The sequence below is a fragment of the Poeciliopsis prolifica genome, unplaced genomic scaffold, assembly GCF_027474105.1.
Source record: "Poeciliopsis prolifica strain line A6 unplaced genomic scaffold, Auburn_PproV2 SCAFFOLD016, whole genome shotgun sequence".
NCBI lineage: Eukaryota > Metazoa > Chordata > Actinopteri > Cyprinodontiformes > Poeciliidae > Poeciliopsis > Poeciliopsis prolifica.
The window spans coordinates 1,189,760-1,201,999 of NW_026562391.1; the positions used below are offsets into that span (position 1 = coordinate 1,189,760).

General features: G+C 40.5%; 1 protein-coding gene across 17 annotated transcripts in view; it reads right to left on the reverse strand.

The window, feature by feature from the left end:
• The window catches only part of cacna1ab (calcium channel, voltage-dependent, P/Q type, alpha 1A subunit, b), a 130,102-nt gene that overhangs the window by 86,754 nt on the left and 31,108 nt on the right, over window positions 1-12,240 (reverse strand). For all 17 annotated transcript variants that reach the window (XM_055041318.1, XM_055041332.1, XM_055041319.1 and 14 more), the window contains 2 exons: window positions 9,956-10,061; window positions 8,964-9,103 (listed from right to left, as the gene is read on the reverse strand). In XM_055041318.1, coding sequence (XP_054897293.1) covers window positions 8,964-9,103; window positions 9,956-10,061 — 246 coding nt within the window. The remainder of the gene's footprint in view (window positions 1-8,963; window positions 9,104-9,955; window positions 10,062-12,240) is intronic.

Here is a 12,240-nt window from a genome sequence, read left to right on the forward strand (position 1 = left end):
TAAATGAACTGAATTTCTAGCCCACACAGTGAAATGTGCATGAAACGGCTTGTTAAGACTGGATTCTGTGCCATGTGAATGTTGTCGATAAAGACATTTTCCGACTGCTCCACTCGTTCTGGGCCTTCCCCAGGAAGTCAGCACCATGTCCCAGTGGAAGGGCTCATTCATCAGAAGCCAGGGGAACTGGGACCGGCTCAGGAACAAGAGACTTGCGCACTTTCTGCCGTCAAGTCCCAACCCTCGACGCTGCACTTTGCTTCTCGTTTTATTTCACTCTGCAGTTTTTTTTCCCCCCGGTTGTCGAAGCTTGGCAGAAGAAAGACAGAAGCACTCACTCACTCGAACATATTCTCCATCCTCCCTTCCTCTGCCTTTGACTCAGTTTATTTTCTTGCCCGTGTAATATTGCTGAACTCAGCAGAGTGCAAACACTCAGCTGATAGACTCTTTCACTACCCCCACCACAGCTAAACAAAAAGTTTGACCCGCCACCATTTCTTTGTTTTGTTGTCGTTTGTTCCTCTCTCCTCATCCTTTGATGTTGTGGAGAACTAAAAGAGGTTTAGAGAAGGCCTTAAGGAAGGAAAAGTTCCTTTTCTTGTGAATTCCCAAATTCATAAGATATTTGAATTTGAGGAATGTATGCCAGTATAAAGCTAATTGGCCTTCTACTGGATAATTGCTGCACATTGCATTCAAATTTCTGCTTCGACAGTCATTCTGTCAACTAATTGTACAGAAATGTGTGTTCTCACTCACATATTGCTAAAACTACAACGCTTTCCGCGTCTTTAATCCTTTTTCTCTCTCGGTCAGACCAACCGAACAGAACCACCTGTCCCCCGTTTTTCTGCCAGAGTGGCGCCAGGAATTCACAAGGACACAAAGTCTGGACTTTTCTGTCTGCCACAAGCCTTTTCTACCAAAGACGCGTGCGTCGGTGTCGCCGTGTATGTCATTTCAAATGATTAAAAGTGCGTGCAGCATGTGTTTCCCACTGTCTGCACAAGTTCAAGATTGAATTTTCCAAACACTATTTGACCCAATTACATAATAACGTGGTGTCATAACTTATCATTCGACATCCTTCCATAGTCCCAAAACATGGACTCTAAATTGTCTGTTTTGGTCTCTATATTGTCTTTAGGTATTCATGTGTGTATGCGAGTGTGTGGGTTTGTGTATCTATGTCGTCGTCCCGCGACCCTAAAAGGTTAATTGGGTAAACAATGTATAGATGGATATGATTCTTTAGGAATTGCTACTTTAGAGCTGTAATATAACACCATATGTATAATAATAATTGTATATTATTGTATTGCCTATAAATCAGTCTTGTCAACAGCTAGACATAAATAAGTGGCTTCACTCAAGTATTGCACGTTATTTATTTTAAGTCACATGTTAAAAAGTTATTTGGATAAAAGTCACAAAAAGACTGATTGTACTCAACGAGGTTCTATTTACCTGTATTAAGGTACAAGAAAGTTTTTGATCAATGCGACTCATCGACACTAAAATTTTCCCTCATTTCGTTCCAACTGGTCAAAGTTCTTTCAATGAGACTTCAGAGAAACCGCGATGTTGATTGGATTGTTTCCTGTGCTGCTGCCGCACTCTGTCAGTCGCCTCACTCCGAGAGTAAACTCCCTGCCCTCCACTCACAAGAACTATTTTGATGCCACTTTGAAATCTTATTGATGTCATCTGCTTTTTAGAGCAGCCGACTGCAGTTTGCTACCTGAGCAGACAGCCCAACTAGTTAACCAGCTGATACCATCGTATCATAGTCTATTTCTGCATAATCAGTGTTTAATAAGCAGGTATAATTGCACAAATCTAGTGGAGGCTTCTGCATTAAAGACAACAGTCAGTACATGTTACAGCTGACATTAAAATGCTGCAATAATTAATGTTATGTTATTTTAGTAGCAGTAGAAATAATTGACTCTCATAATTCGAATGAAATCAGTTGATAGGTGTCATTTTCTTTGAGGAAAACTGTAAAACAGGTTTGTTATCTCTCATAATGTGATCATCTTATGTCTTATGTTCATATACTCAAAGGAAGTCAGAATTAAGTCTGTCAAAACATGCCTTTTTACCTGTTAAGTCAAGCAAAAAACGCTTTTTACCATAACCAACCAGCTGGCCTCACATTATTTGTCTGTAGGTGTGTGTTTCTGTCTGTGACTATTTCTGTTGACAAGGGTGTGTGGGTGATCACAAAGCACCAAACGCTGAAGCAGGCTTTTAACAAAAAAATGTTTTTTTTGTTTGTTTGTTATATTTTAAGTGGCATGCATTTTGTGATTTCTTGAAAATGTCAGCAGTATCATCATCCTAAACCCTTTTAAAGAAGGAGGTTCCATTTTAAACGCATCAAATTAAGTATACAACTAGCCTGACTGACGCAAGAGCATAAAATAAGAAAAAGATGCAAAGACACAAATGTAAAAAATAAGACAATAGTTACAACACATCTGTAACTATGTGTTGTAACATGTTACAACACATAGTTGATTCACAAATCAACTAATAACACAACAACAACGAAAACTAAATATTTGAGTATGTTTAGCAGAAACTTGTTCATAACTCCGGCATTTACACAATAAGTTAACTTCACCTCAAGCTCAGCTCTTAAAGACTTATTTTAAAATTTCTATGACATTAGTAAACCAATAAAGAAATGAAAAAAAAATGTCAGTTTACCAAAAGCTAAAATAGAAGTACTAGTACAAGTATGATAATGTTTAATTGCTACTGACGAAACACACTACATAAAGTCTTTCGACGCCTGTGCATGCTTTTCCTTAGCCTTACAAACTCGACATTTAAATGCAGCAAATACCCCACAGGGCAATGAGCTGCAGGGTACAGGAGAATGTACAGCGGCGTCACGAGGCTGTAAATGACTGCAGAGCAATAATGATAATGGAAGTGATGGCAAAAGGACAACTTTCAATGAAGACATTCCTCTCTCTGCTTCGCCTTTGCCTGCTGAACTTACAGTATTTCTTCCAAATGACTCCATGCCTGTGTGAACATTTTAAAATGTCTGACTGCCTCTCCTCTTGACAGCCGATATAAAAAGACACAACAAGCAGGAAAAAGCAGAACTCCTTGTTCTTTCACAATTGAGAGATGTCCATCTCGTATTTGGCCATTTATGAAATCAGAATGGCTATGGAGCAATACGGCTGGGCTAAAAAATAAATAAATAAAACAAAAACAAAACAAAAAAACGGGCTAATGAAGACCAGGTTGAAATAATCTGGTCTTCTGATGACGCAAAGCCAAGGTGTGATTTGTCCCTGCTGTGAGTCAGAGGTTCCTGTTTCCACCAGTTTTGGGGTCTGATGTCACTTCCACACATAGCCTCAAATAAATTAGATGACCTCAATCCACTTTATTATTATGTTGTGCTTGGAATAGCTTCACCATTGAGAAACCTGCAGCAGGAAAAAATACCACTGACTCTCAGGGAGTTCTTTATTCTGCTATGATAACTTATTATAAAATGCAAAGAGAAATCAATTACTGGGATATGTAAAAAAAAATGTCATAAATGCTGATGCGCCCTATGGGGAATTTAGGGTGAAGAGGTCAGCCTGAAATCACTGCAGCCCATTAGATGAAGACTTTAATCATCAAACACATGCCGGGCTCTACGTCCAGCAGTTCCATGGATCTTATACAGCAGAAGAGACAAAGACTGTAATTAAGATGCTAAACAGAAGGGAAATTGGCAAGATGCATAGACACATCATTTTATGTAACAGAGCAAGAAATACAGATAAAGTTGTGGACAGTACAGATGAGCAATGCTAGCTAGCCTCACCAAGCTGCTACGAGAGGTAACAGGCAGCAACGTTAGCTAGCATAGCAGTGCTAGCTACTCGAAAATCATTGCTAACAATCTGCCATGTAATGATATGCCAGTGTTTTCTGCTTGAAGGTTTTTATGAAATTACTGGTCCAATATCTTGTTAGCACACCTCTGCTGAGTTGCATGCATTGCGGTACATAAAAGTGAGTTTTCAGAGAACATATTTCTCTCAATAAGGAGGAATCCAAACTTTGAAAAGTCCCACATTTTGAATGTTTCTTTATCCTTCTCATGTCAAAACCTGCTAAGCAGGCAAATGAAGCTAATGAACAGCTTGTAGCCGAAATAACCAGAGAAAACCGCGACCCCAGTGAATCTCAGCCATGTTAATGACTGAAAAATAACACAGAAGTGATTTGAAGATCAGAACACAATAGTGGTCCCTTAAACCAACCGTAGTTGAAAATGTCATTTTATAGAGCGTTTTTTAAATGTTTTATTCTATGTTCAATTTGCTTTTCAAGTCGAAGGTCAGCTCTTGGAATTACATAACATTACAAGACGAGTGTGTTCTGTTTGCCTTTTGGGAAACCAATGCAATGTGTTCAGTGTGATGCTAACCAAGAATAAAAAGGTGTCGGCTGTACATACAGTACATACCATTGATTTCAATGACTTTGGAGACTCTAATGTATAGTGCAAGAGACTGTGTCTTAATTAAATAACTATTATTACTATGTAATATGAAAAGACCTGGATTGGTATTAAACTACTTCCAGTCACAAAAGAAACTGTGAATATTTAAGGCGCATACCGTTTCCCTGAATAAATAGTTTAAAATTCACCTAAAAGACACTTTCTACCTGAGAGATGACAGGTGCTTAAATCTGGACTATTTCTTGGTGAAAACCAGTAGGGGAGTAGCACGGGCATCTTTTGTGTCCTATTATTGATCGACTGGACCAGACTCTACTGTAAATGATTAAATTTCATTGTGATGTCACCAAATGGCAAATAAAAATCAATGCGCTGACGTTCCTGAATGCTAAATACTTGAGTCTCTCTTCCTCTGTGTCTCCCTGTGTGCGCGTCTTTCGCCCTCCCCACCCAAACTCTTGCTCTTATTCCATCCTCTCATTAATTCTTGTTCCCATCAAGTATCTCCCTCACCGGCGTCTTTGCCAAGAATGAAGTCAGCACATGTACGCGCACGCAGACAAGTGCGCACGCTTCACAACGCCGTCAGAAGCCTGCACAGTCACGACTCGCGCAGCACAAGCACACACTCTTCTAGAAACCAAGAGAGAAGATTAAAAAAAAAGAAGAAAAAAAGTGAGAAAAAAAGAAACTGACAATATTAACACTAAAATTTGAAACTTAATTAAAAATCTTAAGTCTTTGTTAAATGCCTCAAATGTTGCGTAACTCGCTGTGAAAGTGCTTTGCTGAGCTGCCGTTGCCAGACTACGTCTATGTGGTCCAACGTTTTAGATGTTTTTCTGCTGCTTTTAAATTTCTTTTCACATTTTCTTTATGTTATGATCACAAATTTAAAGGTATTTGGTGAAATGATCACACAAAGCATGAAAGAATGCACTGAAAAAAATGTGCTGCAACAATTTGCTGTCATTAAAAAAATAGGCTAACCTGTTTATAAATATTTTTTAGGGTGTTCTCACACCTAATGGCTTGGTGGACTCGGTTCGACTGGGGTCCAAATTTGCCACGTTTGCTACATTTTCAGCTGGTGTGGTTCGCTTTCGCACTGTGCTGCGTGAAACAAACTAAAACCCCTTGAAGAACCTTTCCCCCTCCTTCGAGAACGGTGTCAGTTTTTAGTGGCTGTGGTCTTTCTCTTTTGTCTTTCGCGTCAATCTCTAAATGAAATGCAGGGAGATAAAGAATGATGCTGTTTTGTGAAGGACGCTCATATTTATGAATATTAGCGAACAAATATACTACAAATAATATGGAAGAGGTTGCTCTGATCAGATGAATTTAACTTACTGACCTACGTGAAAAACGTAACGTGTGACCAACGTTGCACATCGTCGTCATTATGAAGCACGGTGTTTGTAGCATTATGCCGTGGGAAGGGTTTCTTTAAATCACAGATGGGAGAGGTGGTTAAAGCTGCTTACAGCTAAAACCCAAAGAAAGCTTGACACAGGCTGTGCTAAGTTTCTTGTGCTGTTCTGTAGAAATGGGGCGGTGTACCAGAAACGTCACCAATTAATAAAGTCAGCATCCATTTTTTTTGTTTTCCCAAAGCTTTCTTTTTGTCACATGGTCTTTTTTAGACCACGTGACAATTATTAAAATTGTCACATCTGGATAATTAAAATTATCCAGATTTAATTCAGAGTTGTTTTTTATTCGCACATCCTTGACAGGAATTGTCTGTGCATCGCCGCACGGTGGAGGGCTGACATCCCTGCAGCCGACCGAAGAGTGTCGGGTAAATTGAACGTAGCAAAGCAACCGCACCAGCCAGCCATTTTCCTGTAAGTGTATAAAATATTGAGAGGAATGCATCAAATGCAAAAACTCGAGGCTAAAGGGTGGAATCACGGGCGAAAGCACAGGAGCTCCTTTAGTGCGTATTTATACGCTCTAATGTGAATAATTCTACATGAGTGAAAGCGGTGTGTGCGTGTGTGTGTGTGTGTGTGTGTGTGTGTGTGTGTGTGTGTGTGTGTGTGTGTGTGTGTGTGTGTGTAATGTCACCATAAAACTCGAGGTCTAGACGCCGGACGGTCGTCCTGTATGTATGCTTAAATGACTCTAAAGAAAGAATGTGTGTGTCGGTATCCACCATGAGACCCCAGCAGTGTGTGTTTTATAGGCTGCGCTGAGTGATTGATCATAGAGGGCTGACGAAAGCAGGTTACTGCAGCGCTTACACACACACATTCATTCCCTCTCTGCATTTTTCATTTCTCTCCCTCTCCCCTCCTTCTTTGTTCCATCTCCATCTTTGCTTTCCCTCCTCCCATCCCTCTTCCAAACCTTGCTCTCTCTCTCTCTCTATCTCTTTTCCTCCATACATCACTCTCACTCTCTCCGTCCCCACAGCCATCACTCTCGCCCTTCCTGCAGTCTCCAGCTTTGAACTGCTCCATGTCCTCTTCACACTGTCTATAAGGGGAAAAAGAGAGCAAATACAGAAAAATCTTGCATTTCCTCGCTCTCTTTCTGTCCTGTTATGCAGAGCCCAGGGGAACGGAGAGGCGCTGTCACATGATTCCTTCCTCTACCTCCTCCTTGTTTTTCCTTCCCTCTGTTATCTAGCTGCAGTAGTACTCCACTGCCACTCTGCAAGGGTCTTCATTCGGTCTCAGAGGGCTTCCTCTCCCTCTCTCTCTCCCCGTATCCATCCATCCATCCATCCATCCATCCATCCATCCATCCATCCATCCATCCATCCATCCATCCATCCATCCATCCATCCATCCATCCATCCATCCATCCATCCATCCATCCATCCATCCATCCATCCATCCATCCATCCATCCATCCATCCATCCATCCATCCATCCATCCATCCATCCATCCATCCATCCTGTCAGAAAAAGAGCTGTTTCAGTGAATTTGAAGCTCGTCAAAAGGGGCTCACACCAAACTGTCGACCAATTCTTGCGGCGTCTTGCAGAAAACGCTCATGCCTCTTGAACTTCTACACCTTTTTTTTTTTCATGTTACAAACACAAACCACGACAACGAAAGGAGGCAGGTGGAAGGAACGTAGTAGGACTTTCAGATCACAAAAAACGGGACCGCACAAAGTGCCTCTGTCAATACTTTGGAGAACCGACTTCTGTTCCAATTACAGATGCAAATCTGGCTCAACATCTACCGGCTGAAATTTGAGGATGAATTTTGGACGATTCTTCGGTGCTGATGAGCCATTTGATTCAGGGAGGCGTCTCGAACGAATACGTTTGCATGACATTGCAGCGACATTTCAACACACCTTTCAATACAGGCTGTTACAGAAACAACAGCTTGAAGGAAAAGGAGCCTTCAAGCCTTCAGTAAAGGAAACAACAACTTATTAATCATCACTTAATCCGACCGTTCTCTACGACCGCACACTCCAATGGCAAAACAGACATCCTGGAATCAGAAGGTTGTAGGTACGACACCTACTTCCTCTGATCACATGTCAATGTGCTCCTGTGCAAGGCACTTTGGCAAACTACATGTTCAGCCTATTTACAGATTACACAAAGACGTTAAAACTTGAAGTGATCGCTTGGGCATTTTATGAACGTCTTGGCGGTCAGGATTTAAAGTGACCATCCAAACAGGAAGCAAAGAAGGAAGAGAAAAAAGGAAAATGGAGGGAATCTTGCTTCTCGCCTGTCTGCCATCACCATAACAACAAACCTGCTCCCCCCCTTTTCTTGGAAAAAATGACATTTCACTTTGCCCTGGTTGCTGCTCCCCGCAGGGAGGCTCTGATCCAGCCTCTCCATGAATGCATGTGTGTGTGTGCGTGTGTGTGTGTGTGTCCTCATTAAAAGGAAGACAGCGACTGAGGGGGGAGTGGCCCCGATCACACACACACCTTGTCAAACAAGACCTCTGCTGTGGCTGCATTAGTCTGTTTGATACCAGAGGAAGGAGAAAGTCCTTTCCTACAGGAGGTTCACACACACCAACCCAAACTGGTTGGTGTGTGTAATGTCAGGAATATTTCATATGTTACACAAAAATATTCTATAAGTCGATGCATTATAGATATTTGTGTTTGCCCGCTTCACTCTTTTTTTTAATTTTTGTGTACATATTGAGAGTACTGCTGTATGTTTTGTGTACATACATACTGATCATACTTATAGCTGAAATAAGGTTTAACATGAATAGAAACAACAGTTTAATGCTCAAAACCTTGGAAAAACAAAACTAACTTGGGAGACATAAAACATAAAGAAGCATTTCATTTTCCAAAACGAGAGAGAATTTATGTGCCTTTGAGTGATAAAGAAACAACAGCAAACATGAAATCTTTACAAAAAGGCTGAGCAATATATATATATACATATATATATATATTTAAATAATCACAGCATTGAAAAATTCTTGCAATCAAAGTAAAACTTTCGAGGTTTTGCTCCAGACTCACCCAGTGAGGACGACCACGAAGTCCATGACGTTCCAGCCGTTCCTCAGATAGGAGCCCTTATGCAACGCAAATCCCAAAGCCAGGATCTTGATTCCAGACTCGAAACAGAAGATGGCGATGAAGTAGGGCTCCGTCTCCTCCTGCAGGAGAAGATGATGGGAGAATGGAGGGAAAACGGAGGATAAAATAACGTACGCGGCATGAATGTAAAGGTGAGGAAGACAAGAGTTGTTTCATTTTGCTCGGATGTTGGTTGTAATAAGCAATTAATCAGTCTCATGATAAATTGAAATGAGCTTACTACTTTCCATTCTGATTAACATTTTTTTGTTTTTTGTAATCCATTTTATTCATTGCTGTGGTTGTGTGTGTTTTTTATCCTCTTTCTGTGTATAGTTTATGGTTGTGGCGTTTTATTTTGGATAATAAAAATGTCCTCCAGTTGCAGTTTGAAGTGTTCTGTACAAAATTAAAGTTTATTAGTTTTTGACAGAGGGAAAACTTGCATTTTTGCTTTTATATTATCATTTTAAACACATGATTTAAAAATGGACTCAAAACAACAATATTATCGTTCATCACAATAGTTGTTGGGTTAATTTATTGTAAATTTGACCGTAACAGTTTTGATTAGGATTATAGCTTTTGAACGTTAAACAGCTACGTCTCAAAAAAGGCAAAAATTTTATGTTTTAACAAATCTGCATGTTCAAAATAAGCTACAGAACGTCAACAAAACAAGCAAAAACTAACTTCAGATCTCAGCTTTTGTAAAATATTTGCCATTGTAATATTTACAGACTAATTTATATATCATCATTGTTTTTCAGTGCTTTTCTGCTCTCGCAACCTTTTGAATAGACCTGCGTCTATTCTTTGTGACGTGACCGTGTGTTTGCAGAGCTTTGAGTGTAATCCCATCACTGCACACAATAAGTGTGTGCACAAGGCGTGTGTGTGTGTATCAAAAGCGTGTGTCGTTGTTGTTTTACCAGTCTTTCGGACAAAGGCGTCTTGTCTCCGTCAGGAAGGTGCTGTTCCAGAGCCAGGACAATGCAGTTTGCTATGATGGTGGTGAGGATCATCCATTCAAACGGAGTACAGCTGGAGTCAAGGCTCATTTTACGATGCAGAGACACATTTTCATACATGTTCTCATTATCAGGCACATTTTGACATCGGTGGGATTCCCAGAAAATCTAAAAGTTTCATAACGTCTGTGAAAAAACACGGTAATCACTGAGAACTGCAGCGCCGAGAACTTTGGTGTGGAAATAGTTTCAGAGTGAAGAACCCACTAAGTCAGCTGTTTTTAAATATCAGCGAGTTGTTTAATCATGAAGTCAGAGGGGGAACCGAGATGACTGCAGTTCATTTTGGCTGTGGGAGATCAAGACTTTGAGCAGGCAACAGGAAGGCTGACAGGAGCTCCCACTCATGGAATACTCTGAATTAGCAGGCAGATGGTAATCTCAGAGCTAAGGCTCAGGTTCACATAAAAGCTATAGTCATTCTAACCAACTTAGGATGCTAATGACAGCTTCACCAACTCCAAAATAATTTTATTAAAATAGAAAAATCCTTTTGTAAAGTGACCACTGACTTACACCACTACTCCCAAAATAAATAATTACTGACCCTATAACATTGGGAAGATGGAAATAAATAATATTTTGGATGCTGTTTGACTATTGCAGTTCCTAAAAAGTGACCAGAATCAGCTCCACTTTAATATCAGCACCTGAAATAGACAATATGCTTAATGCTGTAGTAGATAACATTTATAAAAAATAACTTTTGTTTCTTTGTTATATTTGGTAGAGATGCCACTATGCCTTGACAGTATACCATACCAACTTTATTTATAAAGCACTCTAAAAGAACCACAACAAAGTGCTGTACATAAAATAAATAAAAACTCTTACAGTTTAAAACAAACAAACATACAATGTAAAACTAGATCTCGCTGCAGTTGAAAGCCAAGTAAAATAGATGGGTTTTAAGACGAGCTTTAAAATATTTGACAAAAAATAAATCTAGCTCCTCCACCTCCTACAGCCAGCGGGACAGAAACGACCAATCAGAGCCAGGAGGAGGGTCTTAGCACTGTCAATCAAGCTTGTGCACGCTCACATCACTAATTACCAACTGCTCATCACAAATTAATATAATTAATTACATCACATACGTCGATGCCTGCTCTCTCTTGCGTAATCTCTAAGTTTAATAGTTGCAGTTTTCACTAGGATGATATCTGCAGGGGACCTGGATGTTCAAGACATATTTTGCAGTCGTTTCTTTTTTCTCAGTGTATGAGTGCGAGTAATTTGTGTCCATCCAGCCCTTCGTCTCTTTCTGCACCTTCATGCATGCCAACAAGGAATCTCCTGCTTGAGTGTCGAAGTGTTAAAGGACCTACGATGTTATCTCCACTGAGTTCTGACTCTGACTTGTGGCCTCATCTGGAGGGACACGTGATCCCAAACCTGAATTTGTGATCCACTTAATTTCACCCAAGGACCAAGGACTCAACTTCAATCTGCCATTTGTAATCAAAACGGTTTAATATTTTTGTCCAAACCACTCCGATACTCGAGACATTAGGCACAATGAGATTGTCTGAGGAACAGGAGAGGTGCGACACAAAGTTGACCAAACTGAAAAGCTTTCATGCCTCGACTAATAAACCAACAAAACAGCCAAAATGTTTTGAGAACATCTCACACCATAAAAACATACATTTTTCACTGGCATGACCACGATGCCGGTTTTATTTTGTACTGCTAGAAGTCTTTGACACTGATATACATTTGTTTCAAAAGCTTTAAAGAAATAAAATCTTCTGAAAATGGTCGACTAGTTTGTGACCAGAACCCTCAAACAAACGCACAGAGAGGTCAGACTGGCTTTTTACGGCGCTCTGTTGACTAAACCAGTGTGTTCCAGCGTATTGCATTGTACACGTGTGTTTGTGTGCTCCAAGTGTGTGTGTCCAAGCCTGAATAATGGCTGCTGGAGGGCCTAAGATGACTGGATAAATCTCGACAGATCAAGTATGTGCCTAATTGTCCAGTCATTATCCTGTTAGTCTGGACGTGTGTGTCTGTCTCCTTGCATGTTTGTCTGCCAATGCGCGGCAGGACTACGTGTCTATTGTCCCGTTTACCAGATGCAACGCTGACACAGACACTGCGGCCAGAGGACGGCCTGAGTGGGAGTTTGTGTGTGTGTGTGTATGTGTGTGTCCTAGCGGGCGAACGAGGAATAAGATGCTGAA